The sequence below is a fragment of the Octodon degus genome, unplaced genomic scaffold (genome assembly GCF_000260255.1).
Source record: "Octodon degus isolate 3935 unplaced genomic scaffold, OctDeg1.0 scaffold00077, whole genome shotgun sequence".
Classification (NCBI taxonomy): domain Eukaryota; kingdom Metazoa; phylum Chordata; class Mammalia; order Rodentia; family Octodontidae; genus Octodon; species Octodon degus.
In genome coordinates this window covers 7,561,216-7,584,982 of record NW_004524653.1, presented here as the reverse complement: position 1 = coordinate 7,584,982, position 23,767 = coordinate 7,561,216, and the positions used below count along the sequence as shown (strand labels likewise).

At 54.7% G+C, this 23,767-nt stretch overlaps 1 protein-coding gene across 2 annotated transcripts; it reads right to left on the bottom strand.

Annotated features, from left to right (window-relative positions):
• Positions 1-814: 814 nt before the first annotated feature.
• On the bottom strand, positions 815-23,544 carry Tmem189 (transmembrane protein 189). Of its 2 annotated transcripts, XM_004636041.2 has the most exons (6): positions 23,343-23,544; positions 15,348-15,467; positions 5,723-5,814; positions 4,402-4,546; positions 2,950-3,162; positions 815-1,828 (listed from the first exon to the last, which is right to left on the bottom strand). In XM_004636041.2, exons 1-6 carry the CDS (start codon positions 23,464-23,466, stop codon positions 1,707-1,709), a joined length of 816 nt encoding a protein of 271 aa, XP_004636098.1. In that variant the 5' UTR covers positions 23,467-23,544; the 3' UTR covers positions 815-1,706. The 2 variants fall into 2 exon arrangements, with proteins under 2 accessions (XP_004636098.1, XP_023576455.1); XM_023720687.1 differs by lacking the exon at positions 15,348-15,467.
• Between the last annotated feature and the right edge of the window lie 223 nt (positions 23,545-23,767).

Below are 23,767 nucleotides of genomic sequence, written 5' to 3'. Positions count from 1 at the left end.
TTGGCCAAGGTGATTGGTTTAAGGGTAGTCACGTGACCTGTTCCAGGCCAATGAGAGCCTGCCCTGGGACTTTTTAACTGCAATCATCAGGAGGAAGACAGACTGGGCCATACAACAATCACAGCACAACCACTGGCCATAGCTGACCCTTTTTCGTGCTCCTTTTGTATTTATGCAGGTAACACCTCTATGTGGCCCAAGCTGACTTTGAACTCATGACAACTTTCCAGCCTCCTGAGTGCTGGTATTACAGGCATGTATCACCCCTGGGTGGTTCAGTCACTTTAGCTATTAATTTCTGCCTTAGTTTCCCGTCAGAGATAACAAATTTTAATACCCCTTGCCTTAGTACTAAGTGTACTGGTGGCAAACCTGGAGGAAAATAAAGTCATGGGTCATGTTTTTAAAAAACAAACGCTGCTCTAGTTTTCTCATTTCCTGTTCCCAACACCATCAGGCTTGCTGCTTCTCCAGGGGGGTTCTACCCCACTTGGCTTTCTTCACAAATCATCTGAATCTCCGCATGTATTTATGATGTTTATTGTCTCTTTCCTTGGTGGGTCACTTCTACCAGGGCTGTCCCGGTACCCTAGTGTCCAGGCCTGAGCCCTACACACACGAATGCTAACAAGCCTCTGTGCAAGGAATTCTCCGATCCAGTCTCCTGCCACAGTACCTGGAGCACATGTCAGTACTGCTTCAGTCTCAGGTGACAAAGTGATCATCCTGAGGCCACAGATGGGTGACCTGGAAATGGGGTTCACCTCCTGGCTCTTGAACACGCCCCCACAGCCATCCAGGAACCACAAGGCAGTCAAGGTTAAGTTGACTCTTGGTGCTTTGTTATAAATATATTACGTACATCCAAAACATGACATTAAAATATTACTCCGTGTTACAGAAAAAGATATTAAGGCTTTCTATTATTTACATTAAACAAGCAAGCACCTTTAAAAAAAAAAAAATTAAAAATGTCCCACTCTTCCTCCTGACACCTTGGCCAGAAGGGACATAGTGTCCCCTTCCCAAATGACCAAGACTTCTTCAAGCACTGTGCCCTGCAAAGAGGTCCCCTATGGAAGTGTCAGATCTGCTGGAACACGTGGGCACATGGGGGAGGGCTGGGAAGGGAGTGCCGGAACTTGGGCAGGGGCTTCCACCCTCTTCTGGCTGGCTGCCCTCAGACCCTTGCTGAGTGCCGCCACCCTTGGGTGAAGGCGCAGGGCCACAATGGTGGCTGCAGCTGTCCACCCATGCAGGCTTCCATGATCAGTTTGCAGAGCTACAGCAGGACAAGGGTCAGGGGACACTTGTGTCCCAGGGACTCCCCGGCCTCTCTGGGGCCAGAGGAGGGCAAGGAGGTGACTTAGTGGCCCCAAAGCCAGCCACACTGAAGGGCCACCCAGGGAGGGGGGCAGGGGTGTGGCCTCTGCCCCAGGGATAGTGAGCAGGGCGGGCTCCCTCTTGTGCAGTCAGGCAGGCGGGCGGAGCAGCTTGGGAGCCCAAGGAAAGAAAATGAAAAGAGGAAATGAAAAATCAGTGGCTCAAGTATTCTGTGCCCCAAGGGGTAGGCTGGGAGTGCCTGGGCCCAGCCCAGGAGTTGTCCCCTCCACCTGGAGAGGCCAGCTCAAGCAGGCTGGGATTTGGCAGATGGCTTCGGTTCGCAGGCTGGGGAGCTTGGCAACCAGGCGGCAGGCTTGGCGAAGCTACTTGATCTTCTGGGCCCACTTCATGTCGTCTGCCCGGGGCTTCTCGCCAGTCAGGCCCTGGATGAGGTCCTCCAGGCGCCGCCAGAAGCCCACCTTCTCCAGGGGGTAGTTGAGCCAGCCTGCAGCAGGAACAGCACCAGGGGTGGGCGTGAGCGTGGGCAGCCATGCAGGGGGTGCGGGCCCTGGGGAGGCTGCAGGGGGCAAGACTGGCTCCACACCCTTGGCGCGCCTGTCCCACACTCCTTCCTGATGCTTCCTCTGCGGGGAAGCCTACCTTGACTGCCCACTGACACAGCCTTCAGCTTTGTCCCTGCCACTCCACATCGTTTATGGCCTTTCCGACAACCTATGGGTGCTGTCACTAAAGTTTCCTGTTTTATGCGGGTCCTTCCCCAGCTATAATCAGGGCCAACAGGAAGAACACCATGCTGTTTCTTCAGCACCAGCTGAGCGCCTGGCACCAGAGCGCGCTCACTCCCCAGTGTGCAGAGCTCAGTCGGTCGCCAGCTCCCCACGCCCCCTGTGAGGCAAACAGTAACACAGGCCTGTTTCTCACCTGAGGAGGCTGGGGCTGGGGGAAGGGTCTCTCCTTAGTAGGTCGGTAATTTATCTCCTGAATGACCTCTGTCCTGGCCCAAACCTACCGTCCAAGGAGTGGGGCCTTCGGGTGTGCACAAAATATTCTGTGGCTCACAGTTCTACAAAGACGCAGAACCCCAGGGGCAGCGGCAGTGCTTAGCAAGCACCTACTATGTGCCAAGCACCATGTGCTGGGCACCTCGGCATTCCCACCACAACCCTGAGTCAGTGGGCTGCGAAGAGGGGTGCTGAGAACCTGACTCGGGGTGACGAAAGTGAGCAGTGCCAGGAGGCGCCCGAGGGCACACACAGGGCAGATGAGGGGATCCTGGGGGGCCTGGCTGGCTTGGAGTCCTGGGGATGGAAACTGGGGTGCTCTGCCACTAAGCTACACATCCAGCCCTTTTTATTTTTCTGTGTTCGTGAGGCAGTCTTGCTATGTAATTCATAGTGGCCTAGAAGCCACTGTGTAGCACAGGATGGCCCTTAAATTCAGAGATCCTCTGCCTCCGCCTCCAGGTAGGCGGGGCTTAGCTTGGATTATGTTCTGAGATATCCCAGGGGGGCCAGAACTGCATGCCTTCCCACTGTGACCTCTGACCCGGCCAATGGCCCTATAGCTGGAGTCGGGGCAGCCTGGTCCATGGCACCAGTGCCACACCTGTGGTGATGCAGAAGTAGGTCTCGTGGGGCGAGACGTGGTGGATGCGGTGGTGTTTCCGCGGCAGGATGATGTGCCAGTCCTGCAGGAGGGTGACCCAGTGCGGCAGCCCAAAGTATGTGTGCGACCATTTGTGGATCTGGTTGGTGAAGGTGCCAAAGATGGTGAGACAGAAGACGAAGCACTCCCAGGCGTACAGCTGCTCCAGGGCTTCTGTGGGGGACAGGGGGACCCACAGAGGTGTCACACGGGGCAGAGCCCTCCCAGAAGCCTTGGGCTTCTTCCTCCCTCCCCACCCAGCAGCGGAGTGTGGAGGGGTACAGGCAGTAGCTCAGGATGGAGTGCTTCTGTCAGCTGGCCTTGAACTGACTATGTAGCCCAGGCTGGCCTTGAATTTGCAGAGATCCTCCTGCCTCAGCCTCCTGGGTGCTGGGATACAGATGTGGGCCACCACGCCTAGCTATGAATCTCAGACTTGTCATTGTAAAGTAGGAATAAGGGTTTTTCCCAGGTTCCTGGGAAGTTGTTTGCCTCCATGTGATTTACCCAAAGGGTGTCAGCCTAGCCCGCGGGGTGCTACTGGCTTTCCAGCTGGCCCAGCCAGAGGCGGGCACTGTGTTCAGACTTATCCCGAGGGCCTAGGCAGGACATCCCCGCCAGGGCAGTGCAGGACGGGCAGCCAGAGGGCATCCTTGCCTGCTAGACTGGCTGGCAGGGGACAAATTGCTCTGCAAACAGCCAGCACCAATGCCTGAGTTCACAGCTTTTTTTCTCCTTCAATGCATGGGATGGAAGCCTTGTTCTTGTATAAGCTGGGCCACAGTCTGTGCCCCTTCTCCCCAGAGCCGCAGGGTGGGCAGAGAATGCAAAGGAACATAGGGGATTAGTGAGGATCTAGGTAAACTGGGACATGTGGGTCCTGTCATTGGGGTGGCGGCAGCTTGGTTCCCTCTTAGTGAAGCCAGGTGGGGACAAGGACCCAGATGGCCCAGGTCAAGAGCAGTCAGGAACCCAGGTCTTTATGCCAAATTCCCCCCTTCCCTCCCCGCTGGCCAGCCTCGACCTGGCTGGGAGGCACTGGGGACTGAACCTGGGACTGCTGTACTAAACTATATCCCTAGTCCTTTCAGACAGGGTCCTACTAGGCTGCTCGTGTAGGGCTCGAACTTGAGGTTCTGTCTCAGTCTTCAAGCGTGAAATACCCCAATTTCATGAGAAGATGACAGGAGAGAAGATTTTAAATCACTATGAACGGGGCCAGTGCACTGATGCACAGCTGTAATCCTAGCAGTGGAGAGGCTGAGGCAGGAGGATCCCTGTGAGTTCAAGACCAGCCTGAGCTACATAATGAGCTCAAGGGCAGCCTGATCCCCAAAATCAAAAGATAAACAATCACTATGGCAGCCCTGCACACACCTGCAACTCCCAGACGCCACCTGGGGTTGGCCTTACCTGTGCTCTGGGTACGGAACTTGTAGGCCATGTTTAGCAGCGGCAGCAGTGTCACCAGGCAGTTGTCACCATTGGTCTCGATGAAGTCGTGCCTCGTGATAGCTGTGGGGTCTATGTGGTGCTCCCGGAAAGGGCGGATGAAAGCCTGCAGAGGGGAAGGCAACACTGACAGCTGCGGTGCCCAGGGTCTCTGGCCTGAGCCATACCTGTCACGGGCCGCCACCCAGTCCGGGCTCCTGGGTCACAGGTGCTGCCACCCCACTGACACAGCCTCTGTTTGGCCTTCAGGTTGAGGTCAAGCAGAGAGGGGTTAAAATGCCCATGGCAAGGGGCTGGGGAGATGGCTCAGTGGAATAAGCGCTTCACTGGCAAGCGCAAGGGCCTGAGTTCAATCCCCGGTTCCGCCAAAAAAAAAAAAAAAAAATAAAAATAAAAAAATAAAATAAAATGTCCATGGCAGGGACCTTCGTGCTACAAGGGCTTGGAGACAACTTCCTGCCTGCTTCTCCACCTGAGCCTTCTGAAGAAGGCCCTGAAGTAACAGATGGAAGGACCCTGGTATCCCCAGCATCTGCGTTCTCCTTTGGGGAACTGTCTGTCTGCCCCCTCAGTACAAGATGACCTGATGGGGCGGATCCCAGGAGAGCAAAGTGGAGAGAGAGATGGACGCAGACAGCCTGGGGAAGACAGCTGACGGGCCACCCCTCTGGGCCCCACTATGCCTTCGTTTTGCTTACCCTGAGATATTCAGTTATGTGAATTAGAAACCTTGTTTGAGTAAAACAGTTTGTATTAGATTTTCTTTCACAACCAAAAAAAAAAAGTCTGATAAAAGATAAAATCCAAGGTAGCACTTCAGCACTTGGGAGGCTGAGGCAGAAGGACTATCATGAGTTCGAGGTCAGCCTTAACTACATAGTGAGACCCTATCTCAAAAAAGGGGGGGGCAGGCGTGGTGGTGCACTTCTGTAATGACTGTACTCTGGAGGCTGAGATAGGAGGATTGCTGTAAGTTCCAGGCCAGCCTAAACTGCATAGTGAGACACCTTAACTCAAAAAAAGAAAAAAAAAAAAAAAAAAAAAGAAAGAAAAAAATCCAATGAAAACAAAGCCACAGGAGGGACGGAGGGGAAGAGCGGGCTGTGGCTGCTACACTGGAGGTGTCCCAACCCCCCACCCTTGTGCGCCCATCAACCCCAGGGGGTTCCTGCTCTGGTCTTGGAGGACATGCTAGAATGACAGTTCTCATCTTTCAGACAGGGATACTGAGGCTTGGAAAGGAAAGGAGACTCACCCAGGCCGCACAGCCCGACATACGCACCTTCCCCACGATGGGCAGCTCCACGGAGCCCCACGTGTCGGCTCCCCAGTGCACCAGGCCCGACAGGAAGTCAGCAATGAGAGCCCCTGCGACTGAGGACAGGAGGAGGTGAGCGGGCGGGGGACATGGCGGGGACTGTCCCTGCATCCTCCCCCACCTGGGTCACTCATTCACACACTCAGGGCTGCACGCTCTTTTGTTGGGTGAGGAAGGAGTACCTTCCCTGCTTGGGACGGTCCCTCCTGTGGGGGAAGCCTTCGCCTAAGCCCCTGGCCTCCTCGGTCCCATCCCATCCCGCCTCCTGGCGGCCACCGCTCAGGGAGCCAATGCCCAGCTCAGCCCTTCCCCACCTCGCCCTGGAGAAACATCACTCTGGACTGGGCGTGAAGGCACCGGCTGCTCAGCCGCCAGCAACCCTTTCCTTATCTCTGTTCTCAACCTGCTCTGGGTGGAATGAGGCCTCGGCGCCATTCATGCGCTCAGGGCTCCAGGTAACCCAGAGGTTAAGGGCCGTGGGATCGGGCCTTTCCATCCAGCGCCACCATGCGCCATGTGACGCTGAACACGTTCCCTAACACCTCTGTGCCCTGGGTTCCTCTTGTAAGGTAGGAATGATGATGATTATAAAAAAACATAGGGCAGGATATAAAACCAATATTAGAATAGCCCAGCCGGGTGGCACATGCCTGTAATCCCAGCATTTGGGAGGCTGAGGCAGGAGGATTGCTGTGAGTTAGAAGCCAGTCTGGGCCACACAGTTGAAAGTTCAAGGCCAACCTGCACTGCCTACATAGTGAGAGCCTGTCTCAAAAAGTCAAAATGTACAAACAAAAAAACCACATAAAATACCCCAAAAGTGAACTGGCTGAGAAACAGTTTAGGAAAACATTTTCATTCATAACCGCTTAAAAAAAAAAAAAAAAAAAAGCCTATGGAGCAACCAAATGAGGGAGAGAAAAGAGCTCTATGGTGGAAACTACAGAACACTGAAGAAAAAACTGCAGAAGACACTGATGCGCAAGACCTCAGCCAGATGCACGGAGCACACCTGTCACCTCAGCACTCAGGAGGCCGAGGCAGCAGGACCACAAGTTTGAGCCCAGCCTGGGCGATGTAATGAGATCCTATCTAAAAAACAAAACAAAACACCACAGCCAACTTCATTGGTCGTGGTTCAGCAGAATTGTTCTGCTTTGACTTGGGGGCAGGGTAGTCTATGTCCAGCCTGGCCTTGATCTCTAGGCAATCCCAGTGACAAAACGAGGAACACAACCCTAAAACGCACATGGAAAGACAAAAGAGCCAGAACAGCCAAAACAATTCTAAGCAAAAACAGCAAGGCTGGCGGCATCGCACAATACTCAGCTTCAAGTTATACTGCAAAGCCACAGAGACAAAAACAGCATGGCGCGGGCCCCAAAACAGACCTGCAGAACAACGAGCAGAACAGAATGGAGGACATCAACAGTCCCACACAACTTCAGCCACTTGATTCTTGACAAACGAGCCAAAAATATGTTGGAGAAAAGCCAGCTGCTCTAACAAATGGTGCTGGGAAAGCGGGACGGCCACCTACAGAATACTGGAACTAGACCCCTAACCATCGCCAAAAATAATCAATTCAAAGTGGACCAAAGACCTCAGAATATAGCCTGAAACTCTAGCACTGCTAGATGATAACCTAAGGGAGCCACCGGGAGCTGCTGGCCCAGGCTAACGGCACAGGGAGTGACGGCGGCAATCAACAAATGGGGCTAAATTAAAAGGCTCCTGCAGGGCAGAGGAAGCAGCCAAAGGAGCGAAGAAAAGGGAAACAATCTTTTCTGGAGCCTCTTCTGACCGAGAATTAATACGCAGAATATACAAAGAACTCAAAACTCTTAACACTGGCCCGGCACACCTGTAATCCCAGCACTCAGGGAGGCCTAGTAGTTGGAGACCTCTCCCAAGCTGTTTATAAGACCCTGTCCCAAAATTTAAAAAAATGGGCCAGGGATATAGTTCAGTGGTGTAGTGTCTGCCTGGGAAGTGCAAGGTCCTGAGTTCAATTCCTGGTTCGCACACACGCGCGCGCGCACACACACACACGAGTTGTGTGAAAACTCTGGGTTCAAACTCTAGAATCAAAACCAAAACAACAAATACTGTTAACGCTAAAAATCAAATAGCCCCATCAATAAATGGGCAAATGAATGGAATGGACATTTTTTTAAAACAGCAAAAATAGCCAGTAAGTATTTGAAAAGATGTTCAACATCTCTAGCCAGCAGCTAAATGCAAATCAAGAACTACACTGCACTGTGTGTGGTCATGCCTAGCTGTAATCCCAGAACAAGGGAGGCTCAGGCAGGAGGATCACCACGAGTTTGAGGCCCGCCCAGCCTGAACTACTGAGATTCCATCTCACCCCAGTCAGAACGGCTATCATCAGGAATACAGAAACAAGAAATACTGGAGAGGTTGTAGGGGAACCTTTCTACACTGCTGGTGGGAATGTCAATTAGTACAAGTCAGATGAAATCAACATGGAGGTTCCTCAAAAAACTAAAAGTAGGGGCTGGGGAGATGGCTCAGTGGAATAAGTGCTTCCCTGGCAAGTGTAAGGGTACGAGTTCAATACCCGGTTCCACCAAAAAAACCCTAAAAGTAGGCTTCCCATGCAAGGTTATAATAGCCACTGTGATGAATAGACGCAAAGGAGTTCGAGTTGGCACATGGTAGGCTACCTTTATACCCACATTTGTTTTGGCATGATTCTCTTATTTTTTTCTGAGACATCATGTAGTTCAACCTGGCCTTGAACTGTCTAGCCCAGGCGGGCCTCAACCTGCAGTGATCCTCCTGCCTCCGCCTCCTGAGTGCTGGGACTGCAGGTGCGCGCCACCTCGCCTGGCTCCGCACAATTCTCAGTAGACAGGACTGGAAGCCAGCCTAGGTGCTCATCCCGATGAACAGATACAGAAAGGACGGCGTGTGTGCACTGTGCAGTCCCGCTCAGCTGTAAAGGACCAGGAAGTTATGCTATGCACAGGAGAATGGATGGGAGGAGAGGTCATCGTGTCAAGTGAGGTAAGCCAGACTCGAAAAGCTGGACACTGCTTGTTCTTCCTAATACGTGGCATCTAAAAAAGATGACGCAGAAGCAGAGGGGGGACATGATGAGACAAGTGGAAAGGAAGAAGGGAGGACAGGGAATGGATAGGGGCAAAAACATCACAAGTGCTGAAAGCCAAAACTCTGCAAAATCAGTACACGCTAAGGAAAATATATTTTTTATAAAAAGAGCTGTGGAGCTACCAGCTGCCGAGGGTGTCCCAAGGTTCAGGGAACAGGGCCATGGTCACACACAGTGCACAATAGGGCTGCCTGGAGCCCAAATCTAACGCAGCAGGATGTCCCATTATCACTCACAGAGAACTCAGCACGAGTGGCCAAGTCCTAGAACTCCCTCTCCTTCCCCTCCCCCACTGCGGCCTCGGCCCCAGACCCTGCCCCCCAGCCTTCCTTGTCCTTGGTCTTAGTTGGCACCTGCTGTTCCCAGACGCTGCCCACTGTGGGCCACAGGCCCCCCAGGCTCTGTGCATCTCCCCTGGCACCATCCACCAGCATTTCCTACCCGAGACTGCTTGTCCCTTGTTTACTGTCTCCCTTACCACAAGAAGGTCAGCTCCACGCAGGCCCGGATTTGTTTATGGCCGCGTCCTGGCTGCCAGCATGTACTGGAGTTGAATAAAGTACAAAGAGCAGCTGGGTGTGGTGGCTTGGGACTGTAGACTCACACTCTGGGAGGCCGAGGCAGGAGGATAACAAGTGTGAGCCCAGCCTGGGTAATGTAGCTGGTGGCTCAAAACAAAACGTAAGGGGCTGGGGAGATGGCTCAGTAGAATAAGGGCTTGCCTGGCAAGTGCAAGGGCCTGAGTTTGATTCCAGGCACCAGAAACAAAACAAAAAAACCCCAAAATGAATCCATAAAAGAAGGGAGGGGGAATGTTTGGCACAAAGATCTTGGGTTCAAGTCAAATTGCAATAAGTAAATGAATGAATGTGGCAAAAAATTTAAAAAATTATGGGCTGGGGAGATAGCTCGGTGGTGTAAGTGCCTGCCTGCAAACGCAAGGACCCAGTTTTGATCCCCAGTACTGCATACCGTGCCGCCCCCCCAAACCCCCTACTGAGCTGACCACGGACACCAGACTTGGTGGTGCATGCCTATAATCCCAGTTCTGGGGAGGCTTGAGTCTGAGTTGCATAGTAAGACCCTGTACCAAATACATAAATAAATAAAAGATTAAGAAAAAAACAACAACTAAAAACCACAGAACAGGGGCTGGTAAGATGGCTCAGTGGTCTAAAGCACCTACTTAGAACAAGCTTAGCAAAGCACAGGGACCGCAGTTCAATCCCCCAGCACCACATGCCAGCCAGCCCCGCCCCCTGGTGGGCTGAGCTGGCCACACACACACACACACACACACACACACACACACACACACACATAAATAAAATTAAAAAAAAAAACCAAAAACCAAACCAAACAAAAAAACCACAGAACACTTAGCAGGACTGGGCCTGGTGTGGGCTGGGCCTCCTAGCACTTGGGAAGCTGAGGCAGGAGGAGCTGTGGTTGCAGGCCAATGTGTGCTACACTCAAGGCTAAAGATACACCATCACTGACAGAGGGCGGGGGAGGGGGGCAACCAGACATTCACAGTCTTGTGGCTGGGGCACAGACTCAGTTTCCCTGTGGACTGGTTGCCTGAGGCTCCTTGGTGACACAGGACTATGTGGAGGCCGTGGGAAGCCCTGGACACCTCCCTGGAGAGCGGGGCTGAGGAGCCAGGGTACAGGCTTGGGTGTGGAGCACTGTGTCCTCCCCAGGCTGGTTCAAGTATGGGAGGGATAGGGGAGGGTAACAGCTTTTGGGCGGGTGCCTCAAGACTAGGGTGGGGGAACATGAGGACAGCTGGCCCTCCCAGCATGCTTAAGTCCGGGCAGTCACTCAGGATGAGTGGTGGGTGAGCAAGGAAGGCACCAGCAAACAGCATTTTCTGGGTGTGGTACTGTACACCTGTCATCTCAGTCCTCTGGAGGCTGAGGCAGGAGGATGCTAAATTTGAACCCAGCCCAGGCAACTTAGTGAGAACTTGTCTCAAAATAAATAGAAAAAGGGTTGAGGATACAGCTTGGTACAAAGGCTCTGGGCTCAGCTCAATTCCCAGCAGCACACACACACACACATACACACACACACACAGTTTGTACTCTGCTTCCCTGTACTCTGCCCACCAAATCCACACTCCGATCCACTCAGGACCCAGCTAACGCCACCCTGGCAAGCAGGTGCACTCCACCACCGCTCCTGCCTGCTTGCTTTCCCAGCACCTGGCACCCCTGCAGTGGGCTTTGTTATCAACCTTACTTCTTGGACAAGGAAAGAGGCTCAGAGAGGGCAAGCTACCATCCCAGGTCACACAGCCTAGGACAGGCGAGTGAGGTGAGGCTCCCCTCCAACTCGTGAACTGCGCCCCGCAGGCCGGGCACTGCTGGAACTCCGACTGGAGACTGCCAGCTGTGGACCCTCGGCCTCTGCCTGCCAGGAAGGACAAGTGGCCATGTGGCAAAAGCCACAGTGGGGCCAGACAAGAACTGTGGGCCACATCTGTACACGCCATCTTGCTGTGCAGCCCTGGGCAAACTCCTGGCCTCCTCTGGGCTCTGGCATCTTCCCCCAGGTACCGTTGGCAGCTGAGGCATCCTGACAGGCCTGCTTCCCGCGAACACACACTGACTCTGCCTGCTCTACCGCGGCATGCACATGAAGCCAGAGGTCCGTGGTGTGCCCCGTGGGCCCGGCTTCCTCCACCAGCATCATCGACTGAGAGCTCCTCAGGATCTGTGTATCAGGCCTCACCCTCTGTAATGCCAAGCAGTGCTCCACCCACTGCTGGTAGAAACATCAGACTCCCCTCTGGCTTTTTAGACACTGGCTTCAAGTATGAACAGACACCCTCGTGCCCTGGGGGAAGAGGCTAGACACTTTGCTGGTTTTTTTTTTTTTTTGTTTGTTTGTTTTTCTTTTTGAGACAGGGTCTCCCTATGCAGTTCAGGCTGGCTTTGAGCTCACTTTGTATACCAGGCTGGTCTCAAACTCAAAACGATCCCCCCCACGTCAGCCTCCAGAGTGCTGGGACCATAGGTGTGCACCACCACGCCTATTTTAGATGCTTCGGTTTTGTATTGATCACTTAAGGCTCTGGGCTCTATGCCAGCACCTCAGGTATTTCCTGTCCCTTAATCCCTATGCGGCACATAGGCCGGGAGGTGGCCCATCTTATCTCTTTAATCCTCCTATTCATTTAATCCTCACAGATAATGAGGATGATGATAAGAAAAACAGTTCTTGTGATAACGACCAACACCTAGGGACACCGGGGTGTTAGGCAGCTGCTGCTGGGGGACTAGCTCCCAGTCCTTAAGTGTGGCTGGACAGGGCCTTCTTTCCAAGGACATTGGGAGGGGGACAGAGGGACATTACAGTGGAGACGCCTGACAAGGACCACCTGGGCCAGCAACCATGGCCACACCACAGCAGCAAATCCTGCTGAACGCAGCCCCACGGCCTGATGACACAAGGCGACAGCTACCCCAGTGCTGGCCACTCATGGGAAACACGGGCAATTCCAGGAGGGCCAGGCTGTGAAACACCTGCTGATTCTCCAAACCGTCATGGTCCCAAAACAGCAAAAGAGGCCTGGGAGAGACTGTCACAGTCCAGTCTGAGATAGAGGAATGCCAGATGGGATACTGGACCGGGAAGAGGACACCAGGGTCGTCTAAGGCCAACCAGGGAGCCAGGGACATGCAGCGGATCGCTGGCGCACGCCCAGTAAATGCAGCTTGTGCTATTATTGTGAGATGGTAAAAGCAGAGGCTTGGAACCCGGGTGTGGGCCTCGGCAGAGTGCCTGTCTAGCTCACTCGAGGCCCTGGGTCCGTCCAGCACCTTCTCAGCACTGCTGGAAGCACGTGCGCACATCAAATGGCAAACCAGGAATGCGGAGGGACTGCATGCTTCCTGCTCAAGCTGTTCCGTAAATCTCAAACTGCAAAACATGAAGTCTATTCGAAAAAAAGACAAAATGTCTCCCTGCATCCTCAGCCAGAGGCCCCACCAGAGACTTGCAGGGAAGGACAGCCCAAGGTCATGGCCAGTGGGGGCAGCCAGGGTCACTCACAGCGACATGGCTGAGGGGCTGGGAAATGAAGTCACCTTCCCGACCAGCAGAAGCCAGGTGGCGGGTGGGGTGACATGCCCTGCCATGATGCTCTCGAGGCCCCAGTCTTTGTAGCCTGTCGCGAGACCAGTACCTGCCTTCCAGTCCTGGCTGGATGTCAGGTTCAGCCCAGGCAGGGAGGTACCCTCTGCCTGTTCCTTTGGAGGCTGACTCCAGGCGTCTGCCCGCCTGCCCTCGAGGCTGGACAGGAAAGGGGGTGGGGCAGCAGTGCAGCACACAGAAGCTGCTTTGTCCCAGCTCTCGCTGAAGGCCGGCTCACCCCGGAGTGGTATCAACCTAGTCAGCACTCTTCCCTGCAAACATGGAGATGGGACCGGAACCTGGGAATGTCCCTGGCTACCTGCTGGGACTTCTCTGTCCCTGCCTGGAAGTTGCAGGCCAGCAGTGGAGATAGCGCGGCACTGGGGGGCACAGTGGACACAGCTGAGGGGGTGTCAGGGCCCAGGCCTTCTTCACTGCTGTGGGCTCAGAATAAAACCCAGTCTCCTACTACCTTTGACCGGAGTCCTGTGACTTCCCTGTTGACTTTTGAACTTTCTCCGCACTGAGTCCTGTGCCTGGAATACCTTCCTCCACAGCAGCCCCAGGGGACTCGGGCCTCCTGAGCCCCACACACTCACTGTGCCTTCTCCAGGGCAGCACACGCCCCACTCCATTATGGGACAGGTCCTTTGTGCGCCACTCCAGCAGTCCCTTCAGCCCCACCTTGCCAGTGCTCCTAGTTGGACCCCAAGACTCCACAAGCTCTCCGGGCCCTGGGGCCTCCCCCACAGCCTGAAAGCACAATCAGCCCAGGGCAGCCAGCTGTCTCTGGGCTTCAGCCCCATCTCTATGTGGGGCTTCTGAGTCCTGCTTCCTACAGGTGCCTCCAAAGGCCCATGTGTCTCTTTTCTGTCACCAGCACCTCCTGTGGCCCTGGCCATCCCTCCCCTCACCCTTCAGGACTCTATACAGCTGCCACCTTCCCAGAGAGGCCCCCCACTACCCCTACATTTTCACTGTGCCTGCCAGCTTCGCAGCCCATTCGGCCTGGCTCTACCAGTTCACACCTTTCATGTTTCTGCTTTTCCTGATTTCCGGGGCCACCTGGGTCCCCGAACCTCTAGAGGCATGGTGACAGGTAGGGGCAGGCACTGGCGGCTGGCACAGTGCCCTAACCACCTGTGTATTAACACTCAAATCAGGGCGGCTATTTAAATGGATTGGGGCCTGTGCAAACAGCGCTATCAGGGGACTGTCTGCTCTTATCAGCCCCGAGGCAGAGGTTCAGGCAGGAAGCTGGTTGCCACGTGGGGCTGCTCAAAGGCCAGACACTTCCAGGCCCCAGCTGGACATTCCTGTCCTAACTAGGGAGAGAAGTGGGAACCTGCCCAGGACACCCACTTCCCTCCAAGCCTGGGCTCAGACCCTGATGATGCCCATCCCAGCTGGCCACGGCCCCTCCTCCAGTTCCCAGCAGGTGGTCTCACCAGGTCAGGAAACCTGTGGCCTTAGAGCTGGCAGTCTGGATGGCTGCAGGGGCTGCCTCAGTGCGCCGGGCTGAGACCCCAAGGGGTGTCTCCTTCTGTCCTGGTGCCCGGGCTAGGGACCTAGGTTCCCCATGCTGGGGGCTGGCAGCAGCCTGGCTCTGGTGGCACTGGTCAGCTTCCTTCTCCCCATCCCTGGCCAGCACCCCAGGACATGCCCTGCCCCTCCCAGCCCAGATGGTTCCATAAGTGGCCTGAGCACTACTGGCTTAGGCTGCCAGAATGTTCTTAATGAGACTGTGGGAGCTGAAGCCTTGGGGATGGCAGGCGGGAACCAGGCCACAGCGGCCCTCAGCTTGGAGCCCACCACAGGGTGGGAGTGACTGCCCAAAGGATAGAGGGGGCCATTATGGGGAGGAGAAGGAAACTGAGTCACTGTGGGATGAGTGGAGCTGGTACATTAAGACCTAGCTTGGGCCAGGGAGATGGCTCAGTGGAATAAGTGCTTCCCTGGCAAGTGCAAGGGCCTGAGTTCAATCCCTGGTTCCGCAAAAAAAAAAAAAAGACCTAGGTTTTGCTTCTGGCTGGCACCTTTGCTGAGCCTCGGTTTCTCTTCCGGAAGAGGATGGTGACCTTAGGACCTACCTGCCAGGTGGGGACAGGAAGGACTGCCCCGGGAGAATGAACAGCAGAGGATCGAGGATGGGCAGCTGGCTTGTGGATCAGTGAGCTGGGCTCGTGTGTCAGGGCAGAGGGATGGATGTGCCCCCCACTGAGACCACGCACATGCACTTGTGCGCACATACACGCACACACACACACACACACACACACACACACACACAGGTCAAGGGCCAGCACTCACCTATGCCTAGGATGACGAGGGGCGTGTGTTCCCAGCGGGCCAGCAGCAGGAGGTGGACCAGGTTGTGGGCAATGAGGCTGAAGCACAGGATCACAGAACACCACTCCTGGAGGCGCTTGCCTGCAGGGAGAGGGCTGCTGAGCAGAAGCCAGGCTCACGGTGCTGAGCCGGCTGTGGGCCGCGCAGTGAGGAGCTGGCTCTGTCTGTGCCTTTCCTTGGCAGATGGAACCTCAACTCTGATGCCACCCAAGCCCTCTCTGGAGATGCTGGGAGCTGCGATGGACTCTGGTGAACTTGACTGGAAGCTTTGGGCACCAGCTGCCTCATGTGCTTCCTTGCAGGTGAGGATTTAGAGGTTTGGAACCTGCCCACACTTACATGGAACAGGCAACACTGGGGCTTCTAGGCTTGGCCACTGCTTGGTGCTGCCAGTTGGGCTAGGGGCCCAAGGAGGCAGAACTTCTGGTTCTGAAGAGAAGCCAGGCTTCAGGGCTTAGGTGGCAAATCTCTTCCAGTGCTGCCATTGTGTGTGTGTGTGTGTGTGTGTTACCATGACCAAACCCATGGCCTTTGCACTGAGGCACTGTATATCCCCAAACCCTTTTTGATTTTTAAAAATTTTAAGCCAGGATCTCGCTAAGTTGCCTGGGCTAGGACTAGTGCTGGGACAACAGATATGCATAACCACAGCTGCCCAGAAGCTATGTGTTTTTAACACACCCACTGGTGCAGGCAAACTGGCGGACTCACTGCAGTTTGTTTGAGATGTCAAAATTTTGGGGATAGACTGGGTGTGGTGGCACATGTTTGTAATCCCAGTGCTTGGGAGGCTGAAAACAGGAGAATCACTATGAGTCCAATCTGTGTAGTGAGACCCTGTTGACCCTGTCCTTAAAAAAAAAAAAAAAAAGCCTTTGGGGATAACCTAAGTGCTCATCGCCTGGGGATTGAGCAGACCAACTCAGCTCACAGCACCTGTGTGACCAGGTGGCAGCCCAGCCACTCTCTCTGCGTTGATGTGAGGGATGCCTACAGTAAATCAGTAGCATATTGCAGAGCAAAGCACCGACCCGCAGCCATTTATGCAGAAAGAGAAAAATCTGCGCAGTAGAGTGGTTTTATATTTACTCCTTTTTGAATGTACCAAATCAACATTCTTCTTTTAATTATAACTAATATTTTTAAAAAATAAAATGAAGTAAAAACACCACTGGCTGACACAGAACCCATGAATTAGTCCCTGGGTCCTGGGCAGCTGGTCTCAGAGGCATGAGACCCTTCAGGACACTAATAGTTTTATTACTGCTGTTCGTGGTTAACATTCCCTGAGCGGTTACTAGGTACAGGTATCCGCATGGGGAGAGAAGGCTGAGGGTCTGAGTGGTGTAGGAAGCGGCCATGGCTGTCAGCTGGCCAGCTACACACAGAGATGCCATGGCCAAGACTCTGGTTCTTAAATCCCTGCTCCCCACCCTCCCTCCAGGTACTCCATTCCCTGTCACCCAGTTGCCCTGAAGACATTCTAGGGGGTGGGGGGCCCAGACCCGCAGCCAACAGGACCAGTGGTGAAAGGACGTGTCCTCAGGCACTTGCCAGGGACCCAGTGATCAGTCAGGCCTGTGGAACCAACACACTCCTGGCCATGCTGCAGGAAGACTACCAGGCGACATTCTGGCAGAAGTGTTTTTTTGTTTTTTTTTTTTCCTCCGAATGCCTTCAAGGCATGACTGGCTGTCTTGTGTTGTGGGGATCGAACCACAGCAACCTGAGCCTGACTGCTTTGTTGAAGCAGCCACTTAAAGAACTGAGCTAAGGGGCAGGCCCCCAAAATTTATGTCTTTTTTTTTTTTTTTTTTTTTTTGCGGAACCGGGGATTGAACTCAGATCCTTACATTTGCCAGTCAAGCGCTTATCCTACTGAGCCATCTCCCTGGCCCTCCAGGCTACATTCTGGGTGCACTTCATACTTTGGAAGGAAGCATCAGGCTCCCCACTTGTTCAGATAGGGAAAATGAGGCAGAGAGACAGAAAGAGAAAAGCGACAGAACAGGTAGGTCTGGTCCAAGTTGCATAATAGCACACTGCTCCGGGCCCATCCTCAGTCAGAACCAGGACAACCCACGCTGCCCACCTCCTATCCCCTGGGAAGATCAAAGCTGAGGGGGGCGGGTACGGCAGGATGCATCCCCTTGCCTCTTGGGTGTAGCAGAGGACACCACAGGCCAGAAAGACATGGTCCTCACTGCTCCTTCCTTGCTTCTCAGCTGGGCTGTTCTCTTTGAGTCACGGAGCCTTCCGGTCCTAGCAGCCCCAGCCTGGCGTCACCCGATTAGGCCCAGTCGTGCCTTCCTCTTTCCAGTTCCTGTTTGTGGCCAGGAATTAGAAGCAGAAAGCCCCAACAGTGTGGTCGAAGAGCAAGAATACGGGGGATGCAGCCTGAAACAAAGGCCAGGGGCTGGGAGATAGCTCAATGGTCTAAGTGCCTGCCTAGCAAGTGCGAGGATGTGGGTTCAATCCCCAGTACCACATGCAGTGCTGGCCCTGGAACCCCGTGCACACCATGCCAGTCACTGAAACTGGGCGTGGTGGTACATGCCTGTAATCCCAGTGCTGGGGAGGCTGAGACAGGAGGATCACTATGAGTATAATCTGTGTAGCTAGACCCTGTATCAAATAAATAAATAAATAAATATTTAAAAAATTAAAAAATCAAAGGTCAGGTTGACCCTTCCTGGTTTCCTGCAGGGACAGAAAGTGGCAGAGCTCACGGCAGCAGGCTTAGGTGATTGTAACAACCCCAGCTCATACTTGCAGCTGCCCACCACACAGGGAGCTGGGTGTATCCTCCATATCTGAAGTTTGATTCCATTTGGTTTGGTTTTTTTAGGTACCACGGATTGAACTCAGGGCCTTACACTTGCCAGGCAGGTGCTCATGCTGCTGAACTATCTTCCTAGCCCCCAGGGGCCCACATCTGAGATGAGGCCAACTGGCCCCTCTGGCATATTTTTATTTATTTATTAATTATTAAAACAAGCTAAACAGCCGGGCTGGTGGCACACACTGTGATCCCAGCACTTGCCAGGTCCCCTCCCCTAGTCCTTGCACTACTTGGTGGCAGCCCTGGCGGGGTTCCTGTGGTCATCAGTGTCCCACTCTGAGACACAGCCTCTCATTCAAGTCTAAGCTCTGTCAAGGAAGGGACTGCATAACCAGCTTGTCCAGACGAGGAAACTGAGGCTTAGACATGGGTGTGGATCCTACCCTCTGAAATGAAACACAGTGGCTTGGACACTCTGGCTGTCCCGACCCCACAGATGGCCTGGCTCTTTCCCCATACCCTGCAGAAGGTCCCTGCAGTCTGAATATTTGCCCATGAAAACACCATCTCTACAGACTGAGTACCTCAGTCCTGACCCATAAAAAATAGACAGATGATGACAGGTGGCTTTGAGGAGCACCTTGGCTCTGCTGGGTCAGGGCTATGAGTGATCTGTCACCCTTCACCACACCCTATTGCATGGGGACCATTCTCCTCATCTTTCTGAGGGACAAAATAGCCTGGAAAGATGAAGGGACTTGGCCCAAGTTGCTCAAGGGCCACCAGCCTGGCAGGCTGCTGAGGTCAGGTGGTCACTGGACAGATGTGCAGGCTGAGGCTGCGTTGGGCTTGAAGGACGGAGAGGTCCCCTGTCCACTAGCTGTAGTGCTGCAGGCCACTGCCCACCAGCCCTGGGTTGGTGGGCATGATGATATGAGCCCTCGGCAACGACCCCCTGCTGGACTAGGGAAGGGCTGGCACCTGTGGGTGTGGAGTGGGAGGAGTGGGGTGGTCGGGCCAAGCCACAGGCAAAGGGTTGGATCAGGCCTGGCTTTTCCCACTTGGGTCACAACAAGCCCCAAATAACCTATGCTTCCGATAGCCCTAGGCGGCAGGAGTCCCCTGATCTCCTGGAGGGAAAGACAGGAAGTACAGAGAGGACAGGGACCAGAGACAGAAGAAGACACAGGGAAGAGAGCTGGGACCAGAGAAAGATGAGACACAGAGACCAAAAGAACAAAGAACAGAGACAGAAGAAATGGGGAGCAAAAAAGTATAACCAGAGCCAGAAGAGAGAAAGCAAGCTTGGTTGGTATGTGGCAGGACCCAGGCCAGCAGACACAGGGCCCTCCTGGGTGGTCTTGGGCCTTAGGCTTGGGTGAGCCATCTGGGTGAACCCCAGGCTCCTGCTCTTGTCCCCATACTGCAGCAGATGCGTTCTCCATTCCCCACTTTCCACACTGTGTTCCTGACTTCTTGAACCCCTTGGCGTGCTCCTGTGCCTTCCAGGGCAGAGGCAGCCACAGCTGGCCAGGGAGATGGAAGAGCTGGACCCAAGGCCCTCGAGGCTGCATCGACCCCTAGGGCCCAGGCCTCTGGGAAGTGGCACTGCCAGGTTCCAACTAGCACCTCTGGGAAGACACCTGCTTCAGACCCTGGCCCTTCACAAACCTGGCACTTAGCACAGGTTGGGTCATTGCTAGGAAGCTCAAACCTGAGTGGAGGGCTATGTCTGATGCTCTGTGGCTCCCAGGTCTCACAGTAAGCCTCAAACTTGTCACCCAGACACCTGGGGTCCACAGAACTAGGTGCTGTAACCCCTCATTCTCCCCTGCCCTGGGCCCACACATCTATCCTGCTAGCCCGAACCACCGGCCCCTCCTGTACACACAGCCCTGACTGGCTCACTTCCACAAGGCAGGTTGAGAGTCTGGAACACTGGACCAGGGATACAGCTCAGTGGCACCGAGCCTGCTTGACAAGCATGAGGTCATGATTTTGATTCCTAGTACCGACAAAGAATCTAGAACCCAGAATGTCCCCACCGTGTTCCAGTTCTGGGTTGCCCCTAACTTCCATGTGACCTAGGGCAGGTCCTTCTCTGCTGAGCTTCTTAAATTCCCAGACAGAGACAGTAGGGGCACCCCTTAAGACTCAGGCACCCAGGAAACCCAAGAGATACCCCCAACCCTGGTGATTTTCCCAGCTGTTGGGGTCAAGAGCTGTCTAATCCCAATCAGGACCAGTACAAGGAAGAGAATCCGTGCGCATGTGCAGAGTAGTGAGGAAGGTTTGGGGTCTCAGCTTCCTCCTCTGGAAAATGGATTCAATACCAGGTGTTCTTTGCACCACGGTAGTGGGAATGAGCCAAGAGTATGTGTTCTCAGAGGAAGTGCCTTGCACAGTCGGTGCTCAATAAAGGCTGCCTAGGTCACTGCCTTAGTACTGCTGTCCGCTGTCATGGGGCTCTGGCACCAGCAATCTCAAGAGCTCAGTCCTAGAGCCCAGGAGCTTCTCCTGCTCAAACTCTACAATCGCGCCAGGTGTGGCCACCCCAGGGCCTTTGCACTTGCTGCTTCCCTGGTGTGGACCAACTCCTCCTCAAATATTCTCAGAGCTCCTTCTTTTCCTCTCTCTTCAGGTCTCTGTTCAAACGTTACCTGCTCAGGAGGGCCTGAACTGCCTGCTTTCTACAATGTCATCCTCTCTAGAATATTTTCTTTTCCCCCTGTTCTGTTACGTATCTTAGCACTTGTCACTATGAAGCAGGTGAAACATTTCCTTTATTTGGGAGTTTAGGGCTTGCCTTACTAACTAATGTCAGCTCCAGTTTTTCTGTGCTGATGCTCCGCCCCTAGGGCCTACCACCGGAACTGGAGTATAGGCGCTCAATCCATGTTGAGCCTGGTCTCTACTTTTACTGTATGCAATGGTTGATACATTGTGTCAACCTGAAAAGTTTAGAACTTTAATTAACTAAGGGACTCAACAGGAAGCCAGGGTCCTTACTTTGTAACTATCCTCATCCTGTGCAAGAGGAGGGCACAGAGATCTTGCTGCTGTTGCTGTCTTCTGCCGCCTTGAGCTGCTGTCCCTCACCATGCCACCTTGCCTTGGAGCCAGCTGATCACGGACTGAAACCTCCATACACTGTGAGCTAAATAAACCTTTCTTTCCTTAATTTTGGATGCTGGGTATTCTGTCTCAGCAATGACAAGTGTCTTAACCAAGACACTGCCCAAGTTCAGAAAGGCCCGAGTACTTCCCCAAGACCACGCAGCCCAGGCACTGGGGCACATCAAGGGAAAATGAGCTTCAAGGAACCAGCTTAGCTGGTTTCCCCCTGCTCCTTTCAGGTCAGGAGAGAAGGGCTGCTAGTTTGGGGCACCCAGGAGACACTGTAGCCAATCAGATTCTAGCAGGATTATTCTTCAGAAAGAAAGGCATTCTGGGAACCAGATCTGCACAAGAGATGAAATTGTAACAGAGGGGTGAGGTGGCAGTCCCTGGAGAGGCCCAGATTGCCTGGGAGCCTTTCAGTTGAAAGCAGGTGCATGTGGGGAGACCTGGCCCCTGAGGCAAGGCCTTGACTCCTTGCACTCCCTAGGTGGGGAGTCTGAGGGCCACAGTGGGGCACAAGACTGCATGCTGTGTGCTGGACACTGAACAGGCAGCAGCCTTGTCTCCTTCCCTGACACAGAGGCAGACAAACTACCTTGCACTTGGTCAGAGGGGACGAAATGGAAGCTGGGAAGGGAAGTGGTTTGGCCCAGGTCACACAGCTCAGGAGTCTGGCTGTTGATGCCCCCCACCCATATATCCAGAGACTGGGTGTGCTGGGTGTGGCTGGAGGAAACCATGGCAGTACAGACCAGGTGCCCAAGGGAGGTTTGCAAGACTGCACGCACAGCCTGGAGCCGTAAGCAGGGACGGTGAGAGGAGACCCAGTGGGGGAAAGCAATTGGCCCAAGGTCATGCAGCCACTTGCGGCAGACACTGCACCAAACCTACATGAACAGGGCAGGAAAGATGTTAGATGCTGGCCAGGCAAACTTGCATGTGAGGACATGTCAAGTGACACAGGCAGAGGGACCTCACTTCCAGTCACCTGACTTGGAGTTCTCAAAAGAAACTTCCTGAAGCCCTGGGGGACACAGGATCCTGCCCAGGAGTGCGGGGTAGGGGGGAGAGCCTTGATAAGGTTCTTGGAGCTCACATGAGAGTCAGAAACAGGATGGAGGTGATTACTTTCTACACTGAGAAGGTGGGCAAAGTCAGAAGCAGCCAGGGGGAGATCTCCACCTGCAGGAAAGAGGCAGAGCTGCACCTGGTCTCTTACGTTATGATCCGGTGGGCTCTGTACCCCAAATCCTAATGGAGGAGGCAATATGTGGATATGAGGGAGGGGCAAAGCTGGAGTTGGGCTTGTGTAAGAAGGGAACATCACTTGGGCAGTTTGCGTCCCCCACTGTCAGGAATCTAGGAATGTGGGGAGGGTGGGCTGATGCTCCCTGAGGATCCTTAAAGTGGAAGGGGAGAAGATCGAAGTCGGCAGTCAGTGAAGCAATAACTAGGACAGGGCTCCGGGGAAACGTGTCTGGCACGCCCTGCAGCCCGGGAGCTCCTAAGTTAGGGTTCCCTGAGAAGAGAGCTATCATTCCCAGGTTGCGAGGTGGTGAGGTCACTGCAGCCCAGGTCCTGGGGAGGGTGCGGATGGAACGCTTGGCAGCAGATTCCCAATCTGGGAAACCGAGGAGGAAATGAGACTTTAGGGGCTCCGGGACAGTGTTTGTCGTTAAGGTGCTGCAGCCTCGGGCTGGGCCCTGGAGCGAAGGTTCTCAAGTCTGGGGGAGGGCGCTCCCTGTAGCCCAAGGTGCCCGGGGGAGGGAGGGGGCTCGGATCTGCGGGAGCTGATCGTGGCCCGGGACCTGATAGGGCAGTTCCCCTACTCGGGGAGTGTCTCCACTGCTAGAAAGCCCGAGGCTGGGATTCTGACACACGCTTGGAAGGGGACGCCGGATGGGGTTCCCGGATCTAGGGTCGCTCTTTGCAAGTTAGAAGCCGAGGCTGGCGCTCCCCATTTGGACCCGAGGCTGGGATTCGGATCCGGGGAGCAGGGTTGCTATCCGTATCCCGGGCTGGTGACTGCAGGCCCAGGGGGGCCGGGGTCCTACCTGGCGAGTAGAGCGCGGCCAGCTCTCGGGCCCCGGCGTGCTGCGCGCCCCAGCGCCTGCAGTATGCCGCCTCGTCCTCGTCGAGCTCTGGACGCTGGCCCGGCCCGTCCTCGGCGCCCGCCATAGCCACCGGCCCAGCCCGCCTGGCGCGCTCTGCTGGGGCTGCACAGCCGCGGAACCGCGGCGAGATCACGCCGCCCAATGACCGCCGGGCACCGGGCGCGGCGGCGGCGGGGGCGGGGGCTTCTCCAGGCCGCGCGTCACAGCCAATCCGGTCCAGCGCCAGAGGTGTGCGGGCCAATCGGTGGCCGCCGAGCCGCAGCCAACCTCGGCCCTGGGGGCGGGGTCGCAGCTGGGCGCAGCTGGGCGCGGAAGCGTGGGGCGGCGGCGCTTCCCCGCCTTCCCTGCTCCCCCCTAGCTGGCCG